At 36.4% G+C, this 22,679-nt stretch overlaps 1 protein-coding gene across 5 annotated transcripts in view; it reads left to right on the forward strand.

The window, feature by feature from the left end:
• The window catches only part of LOC115228412 (GTPase-activating Rap/Ran-GAP domain-like protein 3), a 1,278,929-nt gene that overhangs the window by 1,181,140 nt on the left and 75,110 nt on the right, over positions 1–22,679 (forward strand). For all 5 annotated transcript variants that reach the window (XR_005003648.1, XM_036512798.1, XM_036512804.1 and 2 more), the window contains 5 exons: positions 7,357–7,460; positions 9,981–10,092; positions 12,514–12,559; positions 19,323–19,429; positions 21,978–22,093. Coding sequence is in view for 4 of the 5 variants with exons in the window: in XM_036512798.1 (XP_036368691.1) it covers positions 7,357–7,460; positions 9,981–10,092; positions 12,514–12,559; positions 19,323–19,429; positions 21,978–22,093 (485 nt within the window). In the remaining variant the exon portion in view is untranslated. The remainder of the gene's footprint in view (positions 1–7,356; positions 7,461–9,980; positions 10,093–12,513; positions 12,560–19,322; positions 19,430–21,977; positions 22,094–22,679) is intronic.

Consider the following 22,679-nt stretch of genomic DNA (forward strand, 5'->3'; position numbering starts at 1 on the left):
CTTTTTATGTGCCACCGGCACAAGAACCAGTCAGTGAGTACTGGCATTGGCCACGTTCGGCTGTACTTTTTACATGCCACCAGCATGGGAGCCAATCAGATGGACCTGGCATCGACCATGTTTGGCAGGTGCTTTTTACATGCCACCGGCTTGGGAGCTAGTCTGTGGGTACTGGCATCAGCCACGTTCAGTTGGTGCTTTTTACATTCCACCAGCATGGGAGACAGTCAGGTGGACCTGGCATCATCCACATTCGGATGACGTTTTTTACGTGCCACCTACATGGGAGCCAGTCAGAGGTCACTGGCTACAGCTACAATATTGGTTTTACTTGACTCAACAGGTCTTCTCAAGCATATCATATCACCTGACACATCAAGGGTATTCTTAACAGGGCTGGACATGCATGGATGCGATCTCACTTTAGTTGCCGGGTCTTCTCAATCACAGCATATCTCCAAAGGTCCCAGTCTCCTGTCATTGCCTCTGTGAGGCCCAATGTTCGAATGTCATGCTTCACCACCTCATCCCATGTCCTCCTGAATCTACCTCTTTCTCAGGTTCCTTCTACACTTAGGGAATGACACTTCCTCATACAGCTGTCTTCATTCATATGTAACACATGACCATACCAGCACAGACGCCTCTCTTGCACAACACATTTGATGCTTCTTATGCCCAACTTTTCTCTCAGGGTACTTACACTCTGTCATATGCATACTGATATTACACATCCAGCGGATCATACTAGCTTCATTTCTTTCAAGCCTATGTATGTTCTCAGCATTCATGGCCTATGTTTCACTGCCATGTAGCATGGCAGTTCGCACACATGCATCATACAGTCTGCCTTTCACCCTGAGCAAGAGGTTCTTAGTTGCCAGGAGAAGTAGGAGCTCCCTTAACTTTGCCCAGGATATTCTTACTCTAGTCACTACACTCTCAGAGCAGCCACCCCCACTACACACTTGGTCGCCTAGGTAGTGGAATCTATTAACTACTTCTAGTTTCTCCCCTGGCATGTGAAGGAATCTGTTTTCTGTACATCTTCAGTGTTTATTGCCTCAGTGCATCTGCCACATACAAAAACTATTTTCCCGGTTAACCTTCCTTTGATATTGCTGCACCTTTTATGTGTCCATAGCTTTCACTGGGTACATATTATGGAGTTTCTACGCATGCCTTTTCTACAGATTGAGCAAAGCCATCCACCTGAAGGGGGTTGTGATTTGACAGCCTTCCTACTTACTAAAACTTTGGTTTTTGCTAAGTTAACCCTAAGGCCCTTTGATTCTTGACCTTGCTTCCACACCCTAAACTTCATCTCCAGTTCTGGCAGTGACTCAGCTATTAGAGCAAGGTCATCACCATAGAGGAGCTCCCAAGGGCAGCCTGTCATAAATTCCTCTGTTATTGCCTGGAGGATTATAATGAATAAGAGGGGGCTGGGGATTGATCCTTGGTGAACTCCTACTTGAAATTCTTCACTATACTCGTTGCCAACTCTCACCTTACTGACAGCATCCCTGTACAGGGTTGTACAGCTCTTATCAGCCACTCATCTATCCCCAGTTCCCACATTGACCACTAGATAAGGGATCGGGGGGGAGGGGAGTCCCTGTCAAAGGCTTTCTCCAAGTCATCAAAAGCCAAGTACAGAGGTTTATCTTTGGCTAGGTATTTCTCCTGAAGTTGCCTTACCAGAAATATAGCATCAGTGGTGCTTCTGCCTGGCACAAAACCAAACAACATCTCATCTAGGCTAAACACTGCCAGATCTGACTGGGCCTGATGCAGCCTTCCGGCTTCACAGACCCCAGTTGAACCGTCCAACCCATGCTAGCATGGAAACGGACACTAAATGATGATGATGATGATGATGATGATGATTAGAAGAAATAAGGTACTCAGAAATCTGGATGGTTTTATATTTACAGATTTTTATTAATATGTCACATGTTTTAATAAATCATATCTTAGCGCTTGCACCTACTCTAGTAGAATCTCCAGATTTGAATGTCTATTGGAGATTCTACTAGAGTAGATGCAAGTGCTAACATATGATTTATTAAAACATGTGACATATTAATAAAAATCTGTAAATATAAAACCATCCAGATTTCTGAGTACATTATTTCTTATAATATATAATACCTGTACATTACCTCCAAACCTTCCAACATATATATATATATATATATATATATATATATATATATATATATATATGCCAGCATGGGCAATGGACATTTGATGATGATGATGATGATGATATACCAATGTATGTGTGTGTATATAATATGTAACATATACACAAACACACATACACAAAGTATCCCTTGGATGGAAAAAGAGGCAGAAAGCCAATTGTGGGACTTGAACCATGTATCTGCCATGTTCCACTTATTTGCAACAAAGTGATTCTGTTTTTTAAGCCATTGCTTTATGACATTATTTATAGCTGCTTTCACATCTGAGAAATATTATCCCATAGACATAGTTTCATATTTGTCAAAGCTTCTAAAATCATGTTCTAAAAGTACATATATGTACATGTGCATGTGTGTGTGTAGTTGTTTGTGTGTATACCTCTGTGTGTATGTGTGTGTGTGTGTGTGTGTGTGTGAGAGAGAGAGAGAGAGAGAGAGAGAGAGAGAGAGAGAGTGTGTGTGTGTCATGTGCAAACAGGAAAACAGAACTTAAAACATGAGAATGTATATTTTTTTCAGGGCCAAGAGTTTTGTACATTGGCACTTATCAAACTTCATAAATGTCAATGTATGAAACGCTTGTGTGTACATATATATATATAGTGATTGAGGTGTTGCACTCATAATTGTGAGATCGTGGGTTCAATTCCCAGACCGGGTGTTGCATTCTGTTCTTGAGCAAAGCCCTTCGTTTCGTGTTGTTCTGTGATCATTTCAACATCTGACATGTGGCACCCATTGCACCTGTGCAGGTAATGTCGATCTGATGGAGGGAGTGTGCTTATGTCTAAACAAATATTTGATCACTATAAACAAATCATCTGTGTGGTTGTTTGGCAAGAAATTGTCAAGCCCTCATACATCATCTTACAACAGGAGAGTTCATAATACACACACACACACACACACACACACACACACAAGATATATGCAAGTGAATGTACAAATGGTAAAAAGTTGGACTAAACAAATTTCACTAAAGTTAAATGTATTTAAATAACAATTTCACAAAACTTCACATTGTTTTGGACACAACCATTTCATCAGTACCATGGTCGCTAACTAGTTCCATAGCATTGAGAATAAAGCAACTTGCTAGTTCACCCTGCTCAATGAAATCTTTTCTCCTGAAGGACCCCAACTTTGGTAAACAATTGACTGTAATTAGTGACCTCAATATTAGAATCATTATGAGCATTAGAAAGTCACACCTTTTTCATTATGATTCCTGCTAGATAAAACAAAAATGGCCCAATTTCTGACTTATCCACAAGGAGCTATGACCGGACTGAGATAGCTGAACTCATCAGATTGTTTGTCTTAGATACCCACAAAAAATGTATTCACCCTAAACAGTTTGGCACCATATGGGAATGATGGTTTGGTAAATTCAAGCCATATGGATGACTATGCCATGGAAAAGTTCTGGGAAAATCTTAGGAACATCTTCAGAGAATTCAACCTCACTAGGCACAGATATGGATATGTGGAAAGAAGATTGCTTCCCACCTATACGGTTCTGAGTTAAGTCCCACTGCATGCCACTTTGGACAAGTGTCTCCTACTATAATCTGAGCTGAACCAAAACATTATGAGTAGATTAGATAGATGGAAACTGAAAGTATATATGCACATATCTGTGTGTGTCTTTGTGTTAGTGTTTGTCCCCAACCAATGCTTGACACCCTTGACAGCCAGTGTTGGTTTATTTACCTCCTTGTAATTTAGTGGATCAGCAAAAGAAACCAATAGAATAAGTACCAGGCTTTTAAAATATATATTGGGGTTGATTCATTCAACTAAAACCATTCAAGACAAAGTTACAAGGGCTGCAATCCAATGATTAAAACAAGTAAAAGATAACTATAGGTATTATGTCTAGATTAACAAGAGTCAACTTCTTGAACGTAACTATAGACCACAAAACAGGCAAGTACTACCATTGTGTAAAGCCCAGCAAGTAAAATGATGACAGTCAAATTATTCCAACAACAACCTACCAACACCACCACCAGTTGTAATTGGAAACTTAGTCTCATTCATCAACAGAAGAATCCCAAATCTATCAGGAGACAGGACTACTCACCATTTGAAAAAGATATTAATGAGGTGTGGCTTCACTGATAAATTAGTGTATACAAAGAATCTCCAACCGCACCCCTCAAACCTGAAGAGAGCTACAGAGAGAAAGGAAATCTGGTTTAATCCTCCATCCAATTTAATGATTTCTACAAATACAGTGGGGAGTTTCCTGACCTTAATTAAGAAGCACTTCTGAAGACCCATAAATATCATATATTCTTTCATTTCCATAACATCAAGGTCTGTTACACATTCTTAGATAATATCACTTTCAACATTGCATGTTGCAACCGATGCAAATTCACGCCCACACAGTCTACATCCTGCGCTGCAATCTGTAACTGCTTAAATCCTACCAATTATATATTTGGAGGACCCTTCTTCTCAAAGGCTGTGGTTTATAGAGCCACCTTAACAGCATCCAGAGACACTACATGGACATGACAGTCAATGACCTTACTCATGTCAGCCATGCAAACTCATTTGTAACCCGACACCACGAAACTGGTTACACCATGTGATAATTGTAGTTACTAAAAATACAACAACCTACGGAATGATGACTAAGTGACTAAATGGCATCAACATCTTTCTGCTGCACCATGTGCAATATCCAATGCAAACAAATGATGTAGCTAATGCCAACAATTCAACAACATCTTGTCTGCATCATGTGGACCTCATAATAAAATAACTGATATCACTATGATAGCAAAAACAACCATGTGACCTAAATTGACCAACAGACTAAAAAACATGAAGGAATTTTAAATTTATTTTAAATTTTCTTCTTTCTGTCACTAACATCTGACGAGGTGGATGTGTCCTATGCACACTCTAAGTAATGCATATGTGTGTATGTATATGTGTGTGTGTGCATGTGTTTATATATAGATAGATATACATTCATATACACATGTGGGTGTGGGTGAGTGTGTGTGTATGTGTATATATATATGTATGTATGTATATATACACACATACATATACATAGAGGGACAGGTCAAAAGTCATGCACCAAAATAGTTGACATTTATATTATTATTATTATTATTATTATTATTATTATTATTATTATTATTATATTATTATTATTATATTATTATTATCATTATTATTATCATTATTATTATTATTATTATTATTATCATCCATTTTATTCATCATGTACAAGTATGTGTATTCATCATTATTTTATTTACTTTATTCAATTTTAGAAGAAAAGATATATATACAATATATTTGAATAAATTTTAATCTTGGTGTGTGACTTTTGGTCCACACTATATGTATGTGTTTGTGTGTGTGTATATATATATATATATATATATATATATATATATATATACACACACACAGACAGATATACAAACAGACACATAGATAGATATAGACAGAGATATATTCATATGTATGTGTATGTAAATAGATACATAGATGTGTGTGTGTATGTGTGTGTGTGTGTGTGTGTGTGTGTGTGTGTGTGTGTGTGTGTGTGTGTTTGTGTGTGTGTGTGTGTGTGTGTTCATATACATACAGATATCAGATTGAGTAAAAAGTAAGCAATGTTTTGAACCATAAAGAATTTGTACCAGATTTTTGCAGAGCTTTGAAATTTTTTTTTTTAAGCATTTTTTTGCAATTGTCTGATAATACACACATAGACTTGCCCAAATGCATTAATAAATTAACATTGATATTTTTTCACCATTGTTACAATTATCTGAAACAGAACTATCAAAGGCACGATATTCGAGATATTTTGCTATTCAACAAAAGGACGTAAAGCAGCTGAAGCTGCTCGTGATATCAACAAAACATTTGGTGAGGAAATGACCAGTGAGTGATCAGCTCAAAAGTGGTTTAAACAATTTCGCAGTGGAGACCTGTGCCTTGAAGATCATGGACGCCCATCTGCCCTCAATGACAATCAATTAAAAATCATCATTGAGAAAGATCCACATAAAACCACTTGAGAACTGGCAAAAGAACTTCAAGTTAGCCAGAAAACTACCTGCAAATATTTGCATGCAATTGGAAAATCAAAAAAGCTCAACAAATGGGTACTACACAATTTGAATGAAAATCAGAAAATGCACAGATATGAAATTTGTTTGTCACTTCTTCTCCATAACCAGATCAATCTATTTCTCAACTGCATTGTAACTTATGATAGAAAGTGGATTCTGTACAATAATAAAAAATGTTCTTCACTTTGGTTGGACCATAATGAAGCACTGAAAACCTTCCCTAAATCTGAGTTCTTCAAAAAGAAGGTTATGGTGAATGTTTGGTGGTGTACTGCTGGACTCATCCACTATAACTTCTTAAAACCTGGAAAAACCATTACTGCAGAAACATATTGCCATGAAATTGCCAAAATGAATGAAAATCTGCTACTCTTCCATCCCAGATTGGTCAACAGAAGAGGGCCAATCATTCTTCATGTTAGTGCTCAACTACACTTTTTACTAATGACACTCCAGAAGTTGAGAGAACTTGGCTACAAAGTTCTTCCCCACCCAGCTTATTCCCCAGGCCTTTTCCTTGCAGCTACCCCTTTTTCAAGCACCTTGATGGTTTCCTGCAAGAGAAGGAGTTCAAAAATCAAAGTGATGATGAAAGTGCTTTCAAAGATTCAATCAGCTCCAGAACTCCAGATTTTTATGTTACTGGAATAAACAAACTTGTAACTCGTTGGCAAAAATGTGTTGATTTTAATGGTACTTACTTTGATGAATAAAATTTCCACATTGGTGGATGAATTTAATTAATTTCGTGTTTCAAAACGTTGGTTACTTTTTACTGTCTGATAGATAGATGTGTGTGTGTGTACGTGTGTGTTTGTGCATGCATGCATACGTGTGTGTATTAATGATATATAACCAAATGTTTCGTTGATATCACGCGCACGCGTGTGTGTGCATGCATGCATGCGTGTGTGTGTTAATGATATATAAATAATTTCTTTTGTTTAGTATGATAATGTTTGCTTTTTTAATATTTTGGATTTTGATTTCACATTTCTTGCAATGTTATCCTCAATGCTATTGTCATATTCCAGCTGACAGCACAGGAACAGAATCAAGATATGTCATCTACGAAGGCCATGAAATTATGTTTCACGTATCCACCTTACTTCCATACTCCCCAGACAACAGGCAGCAGGTTCGTAACAATTATTAAAATTGTTCATTCCAAAATAGAATTTGTATTCTATAATGAGAATTTTTTTTTCAGTTACTTTTGGTTATTAGTTTAAGTTAATAAAAGGAAACAACAGAATCTTTTTGTGTTAGTGTATGTACGTCATTATTCAGTTTTATTTCAAGATTTCTTTCCAATAAAGAAAGAACCAGTTTCTAATCTAGATCCAAGGCTCCTTCACTGGAATTTCAACAATATCAACAGAGTATTTTTGTTTGTACGTATGTATGTATGTATGTATGTATGTATGTGTATGTATGTATGTATGTATGTATGTATGTATGTATGTATGTATGTATGTGTGCATGTATGTATGTATGTATGTATGTATGTATGTATGTATGTATGTATGTATGTATGTATGCATGCATGTGTGTGTGTTGATGATAAGATTTAATACTGAATGGTAGAGTCAAATTCATTTTATATTTGGGTTGACTCTGACTTCAAATCCTTCTTCTTGAGGTTTTTTTAAACAGAATGTTTGAATAGGTGGTGTAATCATCATCCACATCATTATCATCAGTATGTGCGTGTGTGTGTGTGTATGCATGTGCGTGCACACACATGCACACACACACACACACACATACACACACACACACACACACACACACACACACACACACACACACTAACACAAATACCTGCATAGATGAATACATAATAAAACAAAAGATAAATATAAAGAGACTCCTTGTAGCAGCCAAATACCCCAAAATCTCACTACACAGTCTTAAAAAAGAGGACACGTTAGATAATCTACTCTGGAATATATTATGCCTAGAAGGATAAAATACAGAATGATCAGTTACAAAACCTTTGATAATAGTTGTGCTTAATCAAGTCTAATTTGAGGCTAAGCAACAAAGGGCTTCTCGCTTTGTATTGTGGTCAAACTGGATGAAGATGCATAGGAAATGCAAAACTACATGGTTGTAAAACATAAGTACTAAATATAGAAATTCTGTTTTGGTGGAAAGAAATAAAGTGAATATGATCCATTGAATGTATAACATTAATCTTCATAAAAGACAGAACAAACAAGGTGATTGAACAGCTAAATAGTAAAGGCATCAACTTATGTATACAAGAGAGTTAGTTGTATTAATATGTGAAGGAAATTAAACAAGATTGTCTCTAGGGATAACAATAATGAATTATATATGTTTTTCCTTTGTGGACTACATAGCAATAAAAAGACCTCTTCCAATCATTTTGGTAGAAAAATGCAATAGTAATTACACAGCGTATGGTTTGTGAATGAAGGTTAAAAGAGAACAAAATTCAGACATAGAATGTACAAGTTATAGTTTACCTGATTGATCATGACAAAGTTTACATAAATGTGTTTGTAAATTTACATAGATATTTTCATGTTTTACAATGTCAATTAAATAATGTGCTGTATAAAAACGTGTATATATATATATTTTTGTTTGTTTTACAAAATCAGTTGCACAAAGTGTTGTAGAATGTCTTATAGAAAATATCCATACATAGGTTGATATCTGTGAAGTCAATATGTTTACAAACAGATACTTAACTGCAGTAACGATAGATCATCATCATTGTTCGACCGTGGTCGAGACAATGGAATTTACTATGCTATGCCAGACTTCAGAGGTCCTGTTGCTGGATGCCTGTATCCCTGGAGATTACATCAGGGTAGGAGAGTGTACGCCCTCCGGTATCGCAAGGAGATGGCTTCCAGAGGAGAAGAGTAGAAATTACCTTGTTATCAGCTCTACAACAATTTCCAGCAAACTGGACTCTTCTACCTTTCGCAAGAGATGATACAGGTGGTAGTTTCCCGTATATTTGTACTTTTCTTGGATGACGCTTCCATGAGAGATTTTGAGCTCTCATAAGGAGGCGAGTGTAAGTTCCATCCAACCACCTCTCAAGCTTCAATGATAGATAACGCATGTTTTTTTTCAACTGGTACATACAGACATTTCCAAAAGATACCTCATTCAGCTTAAGAGTTTTGTTTAAGTTTTGCATTGTGGATTCTTAGCATCTGCGTGAAAAGATGCTGGAAAGCTGAACCACTAAACTCATCTGGTGTAGAGCAAATTGAACCAAAATCCAGGCACATGATTTGTTTAAATAACTAAAAATGGCTCACATACTTCTAAAGTATGTTAGGCAAAAAAATTATGATTAGATTGTGAAATCATTAGTGGTTGAACAGAGTCACTACATGTGAATGACAAATGTGAGTAAAAAAAGTACATCTGAAGGAGTGATTAAATCAGATGTCAAGATGCTGGGTGACTAAAGACATAGGTGATTGGTGATATTCTATACAGTAGACCTGTCTAACCTATACTATCCAGAGAAACAGATGTTGAAACAGTGATGACAATGAAAAGCATACAGTTATACAAACACATACTCACATACATACAATAAGGTCTATCTAAAATTAGAAAAATTGCCTTATTTTACATATTTGTCTTTTCATTTACTTCACAGGTTGAGAGAAAGCGACATATTGGTAACGACATTGTTAATATTGTTTATTTTGACTGTGATTTCGAAAAACCGCCCGTATTCAAGCCTAATATGATGAAGACTCATTTTACTCGTATCCTTTTGATGCCATCTGTAATATTCATTAATTTAAAAGTCATCATCATCATCATCATCATCATCAAAATAATAAGAATAAAGGATCTTTTCGGTTTGAACGGCAGTTTCTTAAAATAATTTCCACATAACTAAACACTTTTAAACTTCGTATACTGGTAGAATGTGTTTATAAAACATCTTTTTCTCTTGGCTTTATTGAGAAAATTCTATAGTTTGTAAAATATTTGGGGGGGTTTTTTCTTCAATTTCTGAAATTTCAACCAATCAATGACGTCTATTGAGGTAAAAACATTCTGTACCATATGAATATGTCCCTCGTTTAAGAAACAGATTGGGTTTATTTACATTTGTGAAGAAAAAAAAGATACCCTTCCCCCCACCTCTAACCCTAACCCTAACTAACCCTAACTAACTCTAACCCTAAAACAGATTGAAATGCAATAGATCGATACTAGGGTCATAATTATGTGTGGCAATTTCATATGACACCGCTAGAAAAACTGCCGTTCAAACAAAAAAGATCCAGAATAAATAGAAAGGCAACTGCTTCTATATAGTACATAAGTTCACTGCAATTCATGTGAAATTGGTACCAGCAAGGAATTTTTTTCCCATCATGTGTTTATTTGTCTGCTCATTGCCTACCCACTTCATTTTAGTAAACTTAGCATGAAAAACAACAGCTATTCTCCTTGAAAAACTCCCACCCCAAACAAGGCTCCAAAGACATTTGTTACACATCACTTTGTGTGATCATTGCTATGCTAGATATAGCAACTAAATTGCCTTTGAATCACATCTGGTTAGCATTAGAAAAAAAAGTAAAAGATATACTGTATTTTCCAGCAAACAAGTGAACATAGTATATAGTGTAAACATTCAAACATTGACAATATCTTTTCAAAGCCTTCTGCATTTCACACGGAAGTTTTGGTCCTTCCGAATTCATCAAGTCAACCAACCTGTTTTGGCTGTAAATTTTAGTCTGAAGAATCGAACTTATATGTTAGAAAATATGATAGAATATTGAGCAAAATGCCTTGTGGTGTTTGTTCTGGCTCTTATCTTTTTGAATTCCAATTCTGCTAAAATCAACTCTGCCCCCTAATCTTTTTGAGTGGTGGTGGGCATGGTATAGTAATTGAAATACCTGTCAAAAACTGGATTGATATAATCAATTTTTTCCCTTCGCCATAAATTTCTGGCCTTTTGCATCACAACCAGAATGCTCTATATTATAGTTCAGCACAATAAATGCCTACTTAGGTTAGCCAAAGATTCCCTTTTGTCATGAATGACTATGGGATGCACCTAGAAAGTTGCTCTACGAGGCACAAGTCTGGGCAAGGTTGTTTATGAAAAACCAGCAGACACCCATGCATACCAGCCTTCCCTCTCCATGCCATTGATGTTATCCAAGACAAAGGCCAATACAGCTTGGTACCAATGACATTGCAACTCATTTCAAAAGATGAGGGAACTGGAGCAATGTGAACACAACACACAGCCCTGTCTGGGAATTGAACTCACCACTTCATGATTGTGAGCCCAATGCCCTAACCATTGAGTCATGCATCTTCACCAACAACAGCAACTAAAGAAAGAAGACTTCCTATGACAAATTACTTTTGTTCATAACACTTTAATTGGACCAGTGATGAAGCTTGTAAACTTAACTCTTTAGTCTTTGGCTGTTGTTGTTTTTTAGCCCCAATCATCCTCATAATTATAATTATTTTCTAAATTGATTTTTTTTAAATATTTAAAAAAAAAAACATGATTTTTTTCATGGCCGTAGCCAGTACAGCCTGACTGGCCCTCATGCCGGTGGCATGTAAAAGCACCCACTACACTCTCAGAGTGGTTGGCGTTAGAAAGGGCATCCAGCTGTAGAAACTCTGCCAGATCAAGATTGGAGCCTGGTGCAGCCATCTAGTTCACCAGTCCTCAGTCAAATCATCTAACCCATGCTAGCATGGAAACCGGACGTTAAACGATCATCATCAGCAGTTAATGTTTGCTTCCCATACTGGCATAGGTTGGATGGCTTGACAGGAATTAGCAAGGCCAGTGGGATGCACCAAGTTCCATGGTCTATTCTGGCTTGTTTTCTACAGCTGGATGCCCTTCCTTAATGCCAACCACTTTACAGAGTGTAAAGAATGCTTTTTACATGGCACAAGCACCAGTGCTTTTTACATGGGACCAGCACCGACACCAATGCTGATATTCTCACTGGCTTTATGTTTAAACCAGCCAGATATGGCCTCTCACATCTAGCCTACAATATCATTCTAAGCTATAAGATAATGCAATATGAATAAATAAGCATTACATTTGACGGAGTAATCTGAATATTAAAGGGTTAAAGTAACAGTTGTTATTTTTATATGTTTTCCTCAACTTTTGCTCTCAGATATTTATGCAGTTGTAATGTACAACAAGGAGCAAGATGCATTTAAGTAATTGAAAAATATTCTTATATATTTCTTGTATTTCTATATATGCCAATATATTTCTATAAATTTCCATATATTCAATTAATTTTTTTCTTTCTCTTCTTTCCTTTTGTATTAATAATTTTAATATTTGGTACTATTCTTTTGTCATAGCTATTTTGCAGCACAAATTTCTATATTATGTACAAATAGAAACTTTGTGCTTTAGATTTAAACACACACACACACACACACACACACACACACACACACACACACACACACACACACACACACACACACACACACACACACACACACACACACACACACACACACACACACACACACACACACACACACACACACACACGCGAAGGTCAGCTGAAAATTTCATAGGCTGACCAGGGTACTTTCATGGAATATGACCAAGTGAGGTTTATTTTTTAACATAGTCTCCCTTGCAGTCAACAACATCCTTCCATTGGTGTTGCAGTGCTTGAATCCCATCAGTGAAGAAGCTTTCATCTTGTTGGCATATATTTAAGTATTATTATCTGAGGATATTTTCCTCATTGCCTTCCACTAAACTCAGAGTCCCTTCAAAAAGGACACAGGGTCTTTCTTGCCTCCCATAATTCTTGTAGCTCTTGGAAAAGATAATGGGAACTGCCTTGCCCTTTCTCCTCTAAAAGATAACAAAAATGATCCCTGTTAGAATAGATACACGAACTTCAATATCACAGTGTAAGTAGAGCTTTGCCACCCAGGGTGGTTTTTGTGTTTGCCACAACCATCACCTCCTGCAAAATAGCTCAATCCTTCTCCAACAGAATAAGATGCCATCTGAGGCAGTCTGTCCTTCTTTGGCACCACTAGTGCCTCTACATTATATATGTGAATGTGAACTTTGCTAAAACTTTCTCTTCTGTCAGTAAGAAAGATCTCTATACTACATATGTTTATTTTTAGTAACTTAATTTTGTAAATTAATCATAAATAACTTAATTCTTACTTATTTTAATACACACACACACATATATATATATATGTATGTATGTATATATATATATATATATATATATATATATATATATACATATAATTGCACTCAAATTATGTTTCTTGATTGTTATACATATGATATGTTAATTACGAAACAATTCTTAATAATTAGGATAATTATTAGATTACTTCCAGTAGCCTGTAACATGTTGTTTTCTTAATAATTATTGGGCTCTCAAGGGTAACAAACTGGCAGAATTGTTAGAGCTATGGGAAAGAATGCTTTGCAGTATTTATTCTGACACTTTACATACTGAATTCAAACCCTGTCGAGGTCAACTCTGCCTTTCATCCTTCTGGTGTCAATAAAATAAAGTACCAGTGAAGTACCAGAGTCAGTGCAATCAACCAACCTCTTCCTCCAGATTTCTGGCCTTATGCATTTGTTAAATCTGATTTATTATTGGTTTATGTTTAAACCGAAAATTTACAGTTTGTTAAATCCTGTCTGTTACATGGTAAAGTTAGAAATCACAGTTAATAATGGTTTTTAAATAAGGCCGCAAGCTGACAGAATCATTAATACATTTGGGTGAAACACTTAGTGACATTTCTTCTGGTTCTTTATGTTCTGAGTTCAAATTCCACCAAGGTCAACTTTGCCTTTCATCCTTTTGGGGTCGATGAAATAAGTATCAGCTGAGTACTGGGGTCGATGCAATTGCCTTCTTCCTCTCCTCAAATTGCTGGCTTATGCCAAAATTAGAAAGAATTAATGATTATGAAATATTATTTCAAAATGTAAGAGATATCAATGCAGTGAGCTGGCAGAAACGTTCGCATGCCGGGCGAAATGCTTAGTGGTATTTCATCTGCCACTACGTTCGGAGTTCAAATTCCGCCGAGGTCAACTTTGCCTTTCATTCTTTCGAGGTCGATTAAATAAGTACCAATTACGCACTGGGGTCGATATAATCCGTTTGTCCTTGTTTGTCCTCTCTGTGTCTAGCCCTTTGTGGTTAGGGCAGCGGACTCGCAGTCGGAGGATCAAGGTTTCGATTCCCAGACCGGACGTTGTGTGTGTTTATTGAGCAAAAACACCTAAAGCTCCACGAAGCTCCAGCAGAGGGTGGTAGTGACCCCTGTTGTACTCTTTCACCTTAACTGTCTCTCACTCTCTCTTCCTGTTTCTTGAGTAATGCTGCGATGGACTGGTGTCCCTTCCAACTGGGGGGAAAACATACGCCACAGAAACCGAGAAACCGGGCCCATGAGCCTGGCTAGGCTTGAAAAGGGCGCATAAATAAATAAAAAAATTTCCTTTGAAATACACTGCCTTTGTTTCAATAAATTTTGAAGCTAATGTCTGCTTGGATCAACTTTGCCTTTCATCCTTTCAGGACCAATAAAATACGTACCAGTTGAGCGTTAGGGTCAGAATAATCAACTAACCTTGCTGCCTCCTAAAATTTCTGGTATTGCGCCAAAATTTGAAACCATCATTATGCTAGTGTTTGGAACATAGGCCAAAATGAAATTTTGATGGAATTCTTTTATTTAGTTCATCTTAACCCTTCTGTTGCCATATTTCTGTTGAAATACACAACCTTTGCTTCAGTTAATTTTAAAATAATGAAGAATTTAGTAAAATAGAATTGTCATTTTTAAGTTGGTGTTTGCAGCATAAATTAACATGAAATTTTAATGAAAGATTTTAATTTAGATCACTTTGAAATAGCAAGTTTGTATTGTAGAACCAAGGGTGGTCTCAAGTGGGTCGGTATCAAAAGGGCCAAAGCAGGAAATTTGCATTATAGAACCAAAGGTAGTCTCAGGTGATTTGGTATCAAAAGGGTAAAACTATTCCTTGGTCAAACCTAGAACCACACTACACCATCTGAACATGTAGTGTTGAATTACATAGACTGCAGCATGACAGAGTAAACATGTGTTCAAAGGAACACAAATTGTCAGCTGCTGCATCCCTAATGATCTAGAATCGTTAAACAACAAGAGATAATGTCTGACAATTTATGTTCTTTTTTAAATATTGTTGTTAATACACAAACAACATGGATATTGCCACTTGTCAGCAGAGGATGGGTATGGCATCATAAATATTCTGTCATTCAATAATTTCAATTTATGAGTCATTAAAAATATTATAAAAATCGTTTTTGCTATGTTGGAATTTTATTAATTTTATTTCATTTTTTGAAGATTCAGAAGTCAATTAAAATACTAACACATTTCCTCTCGTAAACAAACTGAACTGGCATATTTTAATTTGAAGGAATTCTAGCTGCAGAAATGGTCCTGTGATTAATATAGTCCACTTTGCAATCACATAGTTTCAGGTTCAATTCCGTTGCATGACACCTTAAGCAAGTGTCTTCTACTATTGTTCCAAACTGTCTAAATCTTTGTTACTGAAATTGGTACATGGAAACTGTTTGGAAGATCAGTGTATGTGTTTGTGTATGTGAGTGCGTGTCTGCATGTATATACATACATACATATATATATATATATATGTATGTATGTATGTATGTATGTATGTATGTATGTATGTATGTATGTATGTATGTATGTATGTATGTATGTATGTATGTATGTATGCACATAAATACATATTTATATATATGTGTGTGTGCGTGTGTGTGCGTGTGTGTGTGTGTATGTATATATGTATACATTTATATACATAAATACATATTTATATATATATATATAGATAGATAGATAGATAGATAGATAGATAGATAGATAGATAGATAGATAGATAGATAGATAGATAGATAGATATTCACATACATATATATGACAATCTTTATATCCAACTTCATGCAGATGCTTTGCTGGAACACCAATTAGAGTATTCACACAAATATATATATCACTAGCAGACGAGAATTGTCTGGCATGGGCACCAGAACAACCAGATTATAGGATTTCAATGTACTGCATATCTTCAGTGACAGGCACCCTCTGGCTGCATACCAGCCGAATCTCATTACCAACAATATATAGAATTACAGTGACTTTTCATACACTGATGTAGCAAATAGTCAGCAGGCTTATTAAAAAATAGTTATTAGTACCAAAAGGCAATCCTTATATCCAACTTAATGTGGATGTTTTGTTAGAACACCAAATACTGCTGTGTTTGCCTTGAGAGGTCCTCTCATATAGATGCAAGTGCATAAAAGCACTAGTACTCAGAAGTCCAACTACCCAGTTTCCATGGCTGAGATCACAACGTAACCCCTGAACAGGTCATTGCAGGGTTCAAGACCAACAAGTTCGAGTCGAGGGGGCAAGTCAATTACATTGACCCTACACTTTATTGGTCCTTTATTTTATTAACCCTGAAGGGATGAAAGGCAAAGTTGACCTGGGTGGGATTTGAACTCAAACTATATAGAAGTGGGGAAAAAATTGCTACTAAGCAGCTTTTGCAATGTGCAAATGATTCTGCCAGCTCACCACCTTCGTGTGTGTGTGTGTGTGTGTGTGTGTGTGTGTGCATACATGTGTGTGTGCATACCTGTGTGTGTGTGTGTGTGTGTGTGTGTGTGTGCGCGCACATGTGTGTGAATGTGCATAGCTTAGTGGTTAGGGTGTTGCACTCACAATTGCAAGATCATGGATTTTAATTCCCTGAACAGGCAGTGTGTTGTGCTCTTGAGCAAGGTACTTCATTACATGTTATTGCTCTAGTTCAATTAGCTGCAAATGCAGCTGATTACCAGACTGAAACATGTATGTATGTATGTATGTATGTATGTATGTATGTATGTATGTACGTATGTACGTATGTACGTACGTACGTATGATGGACTTCTTTCCATTTCCCCCAACCAAATCCACTCACAAAGCCCTGATCAATTGAAGGTAATAGTAGAAGACACTTGCTCTAGGTGCTGCAGAATGGGACTGAGCCTGGAACTATGTGGTTGAGAAGCAAACTTCTTACCACATAGCCACAGAAAAATGGAAAAGATTCTAGAGAGCTGCATGCAACTTTTATTGTGATACTAGCAGGAGTACTTGACGTTACTCGGGTATTAAATACTCAGCAATGATTTTAATAGGTTCTACCATTTTTTCTTTGTACATCTCTTTTGAATATTTTTTTTGCGTTTAGTTGCAAACATTGACATTGAGGAAGAAGTGATTTTTCCCAAGCGGCATTTATTAGTTGAACAACCAAATGCCAGAGGAAGTGCTCAAGGTTTGGGTAATGTGGTGGAGGGAAATGTTTACAAATCGCACAATGTGTAGACATCACAGGCATTTTATCCTATTAGACTGGTGTTGAAAGAATGTTGTTTAATTATGGCGGGATGGGTATAAACGGTATGAACTAAGTGCCATTAATCATTTTCACACGCAAAGGAGTAAGTGAGAGTGGAAGGTTGACCTAGACTAGCAATCTGCAAAAAAGTGAAGCTGTTGGAGGAGGAGGAGTGTCTATGTTTCGCAGTTTTCTGTAGAACCCAGATGCACAGGGACAATGAACAAATACTTTCCAGAAATGATGCAACATAGCGGTCCTTTTGCGACAAAAAGCAAAGAAAAATATCGAGCATTCCTTGAAACTGCTTTCTTGGGTGTAACTCTGCAAAAATGCAAAAAGGTGATGTTTCACAGTATTTCGTAGATCTGTCACATATTAACCAAAAATATTTTTAAACCATTGTTAAGTCAAGTACCTATCATGTGAGATTTGGACAGATTTGGTCAAAAATGGGGGATTTAAGGGCAAAAAAACAGTTTTCTATTCAGTTTTTCACAATTGTTGGTCATAACAGATGAATTCTGTGCATATCGGAGTATCCTAACATTATCCTTAGGATGAGTAAATAGTGTGTAAAGTTAGAATGCAATCCACCGAAGCAGTGAGAAGTTTTTGAAAATTTAAAGGGGGTAAACAGTGTATAAAATCGTTTTTTTTTTCACAGTTTTACACCGTTTTTTTGTCACACAGGGATGCCTTTGGACATAGAAGAGATACTTGATAGAACTGCCATTACGTGGTGGTGTTTTAGCCATAAAAACCAAGGAAATCAGACTTTCCAGTTAAAAGTTTTCTACTGTGTAACTTTGCAAAAATGCAAAAGATCAATTTTTTCAAAGTTTTCCACAATTTTCTTGGGGATCAGAGGCCCCAAGGCAGTGCCAAAATATTTGTCTGAAACGTTGCAACATGACGATCCTTTTGAGATCAAAATTATAAAAATCGAACGTTCCTATAAAAACTTTCTTCGCATGCAACTTTTGCCATTTTTTTTGCAAAAAGTGGGGGTCCCTTCAGTTTTATTGATTTTTCTCCTAGAAGTGGGTATCTCTAGGCATCGATAATGCAGCAGTGACCTGCCAGAGTAAATTTGCCATTTAATAAAAAAAATTTCATCAAAATTGGATGAAAAATGTGGAAATGCATAAAAAGTATACATATACACACACAGACATTTTGAGCTTTATAGATATAGATAAACTCTTTGTAAAGTGTTAACTATCATAACTGTGGTCAACTATGTTTTCAAATAGTTAATTATATTTTACTTTAGTTATGGTAGTTTCTGGTGCTATCATTAACTTTAGGCAATGTTATGGCGCCCTTTGTTTTGCAAAGGCCATTAAAAGTGATTGTCAATGTTAAATGTATTGTAAAATTGATTGGAAAATGGTTAGGAAACAATAATAGAAAGAAAGGGTAAAAATAGAAAGAGATTACAACTTTCAAATATAAAATAAATATATTTCTTTTATTTTGTAGACTTTCTGTATTCTCTGAAGAGTCTGTTCCATTATTTGGACCTGTATTACCTTCACCTCCCATTTTCACAAACCATAAAGAATTCCGTGACTTCCTTTTAGTTAAATGTAAGTATTCATTTCATTGTTCTGGGGATTCTTTTTTTATTATTTCAAAATGAAGCTTCCTACATTATTATATTTTCATTCATATTTAATCTATAAAAAAATTTTTTCATAAATAGGTTTATTTCTATCACTTCATATACCAATATGTTCTATGAATATTCACCGTTAACAAAAAAAAAAAAAGAAATTTGAAAATAGAATACACAATAGTGCCCCACCATCTCAATGAAATAAACAGCTTTGTATCAAGGCAAATTATTCACTGCTCTAACAGCTCATTGTATCATAATAGAATCAGAGAATTGCAAGGTAAAATTAATGGTTCTGGTTTAAACCAGATTGTCTTCTTTTATCACCTCAGGTAAATTGCTCTTTATTCTCTGAATGGCAGCATCAACTTTGTGTCAATGGAATTCTCATTCTAAATTCTGTAACTGCATTACCAAATCAATGTGCTGGATTATAAGTGATTGGCAAAACAAGGCCAACAAATATTCTGCCATCTAAAGGCAATTTACGGTAGATATTGAAGTCGTTATTGCAAAATCATTGTTTTATTGACTCTTTATTACTTTATTTCGTTTCTAATAATTTAGAAGTCAATAAAATTACTGTTGACCCACTTTCTCGAATTAATAATTAATAAATAAATGAAATAAACTTCAAAACGTGATTTAATGTAGAGGATGTCTAAAGGTTGGAGACAAGTGACACCAGCAAGCTCCACATAAACAACATGGCACAGATAAGTTCATAGATTAATTAGGTTGAAGAGGAATTAATTGTTGTTTATAAGAGTGAAGATTGTATTGGTTTGGACATGTGGATGCACATGGATGATAACAGATGGGTAAAGAGGTGCCGGGAGATGCCAAGTGGAAAGAATACTGCAGAAGAAGAAGTAGAAGAAGACTAAGGAAGACATGGGCGGGCAGAAGTGGCGAAAGCTGATCTCAGGAAGCTGAACCCTTTCCAAAGAGATAACAAAGGGATGAAGCAAATGGCAAGGCTCTGCACTGAGAATGATTTGTCCAATCCATGATGCAAGTATGAAAAAGCAGACATAAAAATGACGATGGTGGTAGTGGCGGTGGTGGCGGTGGTGGCGGTGACGGCGGCGGTAGTGGCGGTGGTGGTGGAGGTGGTGGAGGTGGTGGTGGTGGTTATGATGATGATGATGATGGTGGTGGTGGTGGTGGTGGTGGTGATGGTGATGATGGTGGTGGTGGTGGTGGTGGTGGTGGTGATGATGAAGACGATGACAATGATGGCGGCAGCAGCAGCAGCAGTGGCGATGGGGACAACAATGACAACAACAGCAAGAATGACAGTGATGAGGATTCTCACCCACAGCTTCTTTCTCCTCGCTTAGACACATCAACCAAAAGGGAACTTCTGCATATATTTGCTTAATGCAGCAGTGTAATACCCTCCCCCAACTAATTCACCATCACCACCTTTAAGAAAAGAAAAAAAATGAGTCATGTATTGTAAATCTAACATATTGGAATAGTAAGCTCAACAATAAAGATGAAATAGCCATACTCTTTTACTCTTTTACTTGTTTCAGTCATTTGACTGCGGCCATGCTGGAGCACTGCCTTTAGTCGAGCAATTCGACCCCAGGACTTATTCTTTGTAAGCCTGGTACTTATTCTATCGGTCTCTTTTGCCGAACTGCTAAGTTACGGGGACGTAAACACACCAGCATCGGTTGTCAAGCAATGTTGGGGGAGGGAACAAACACAAACACACACACACACACACACATATATATATATATGCACATACATATATATATATGACGGGCTTCTTTCAGTTTCCATCTACCAAATCCACACACAAGGCTTTGGTCGACCGAGGCTATAGTAGAAGACATTTGCCCAAGGTGCTATGCAGTGGGTTTGAACCCGGAACCATGTGGTTGGTAAGCAAGCTACTTACCACACAGCCACTCCTACGCCATGGCAAGAATTTTCAATGAAACATTCTGTTTCATCAGTTATGTCTATATCATAGATTAGCTTTGATCAGAGTTGATGTAAACTTAACCAATGATAACAATGCACACAGTTGTTGCTTATTTTCAATGATTATCATTGTTATGTTATTAAAAATCAATAGATACATAAAATATAATTTCAAATACTAAAAGTTGTTAAACTTACTCTTTTTGATGCAACATGTTTTACAAATTTGATTACACAAACATTTTTCTCCTCCAAATCAAAAGGATTTTCAGCACATACCATTATTTTCCACTGGGATTTAATTCCATGTTTTCAAGAATATTTCAGATGAAATATCAATTTTTTTTTTTTAATGCTCAAATAAATTTCCTACTTATTAATTAGCCAAATATTTTTAAAATTTTGTATTGAAACATTCAAATATGAATTTCATTATTCATCCTCATTATATGCAATAAATAATAATAAACACACACACAAAGCAAAATACTTTTTTTTTCTTTTCAGTTTTCCTAAATATTCCCTGAGAGGTATTCTATTTAAAGTTTTCTGAAATAATATTTTACTTTACATTCTAGTAATCAATGGGGAAAAGGCAGCTGTTAACAACCGATTATTTGCTCAGAAGCGGGAGCGAACCTTGGACATGTTAATACGTAATATCTACCAAGAATATATGCCTGAACTATCAAAGGTTAGTTTCTGTTAATTCACCATCTGTAATTTCTGAAATTTTCCACCTCTTTGGAGTAATGATAAACTCCAGGAGGTATTTCAAATCTGTCCGGGATAATTTAAACCTGGTTGAGGTTTTACTTCCTTATTCTTTTGCTGTTTCTTTATTCTTTTGCTTGTTTCAGTCATTAGACTGTGGCCATGCTGGGGCACCATCTTGAACTACTACTCCTGTCCCTCTATACTTCTAATCTCTCATAAACTGGCACAAAGTCACCACCCCTCTCATTAGTATTCCCTCCTCCCAGCTCAGGTGATTTTGTCTTGCAAGTTAATTGGTGATCTTGCCAGTGGTGTTGCTAGGTACAAAGCACCCAGTATACTCTGTAAAGTGGTTAGCATTAGGAAGAGCATCCAGCCATAAAAGCCATACTAAAACAAACAATGGAGCTGAGTGTGGGCCCTAGTCTTACCAGCTCCTGTCAAACCATCCAACTAATGCCAGCATGGAAAACGGATGTTAAATGATGATGGAATGACAATGAAATGATGATGATGATATATATGAAGGTATATGTATGTATGTGTGGAGGTGCATGGTTTAG

Source organism: Octopus sinensis, linkage group LG2 (assembly GCF_006345805.1).
Source record: "Octopus sinensis linkage group LG2, ASM634580v1, whole genome shotgun sequence".
Taxonomy (NCBI): Eukaryota; Metazoa; Mollusca; class Cephalopoda; order Octopoda; family Octopodidae; genus Octopus; species Octopus sinensis.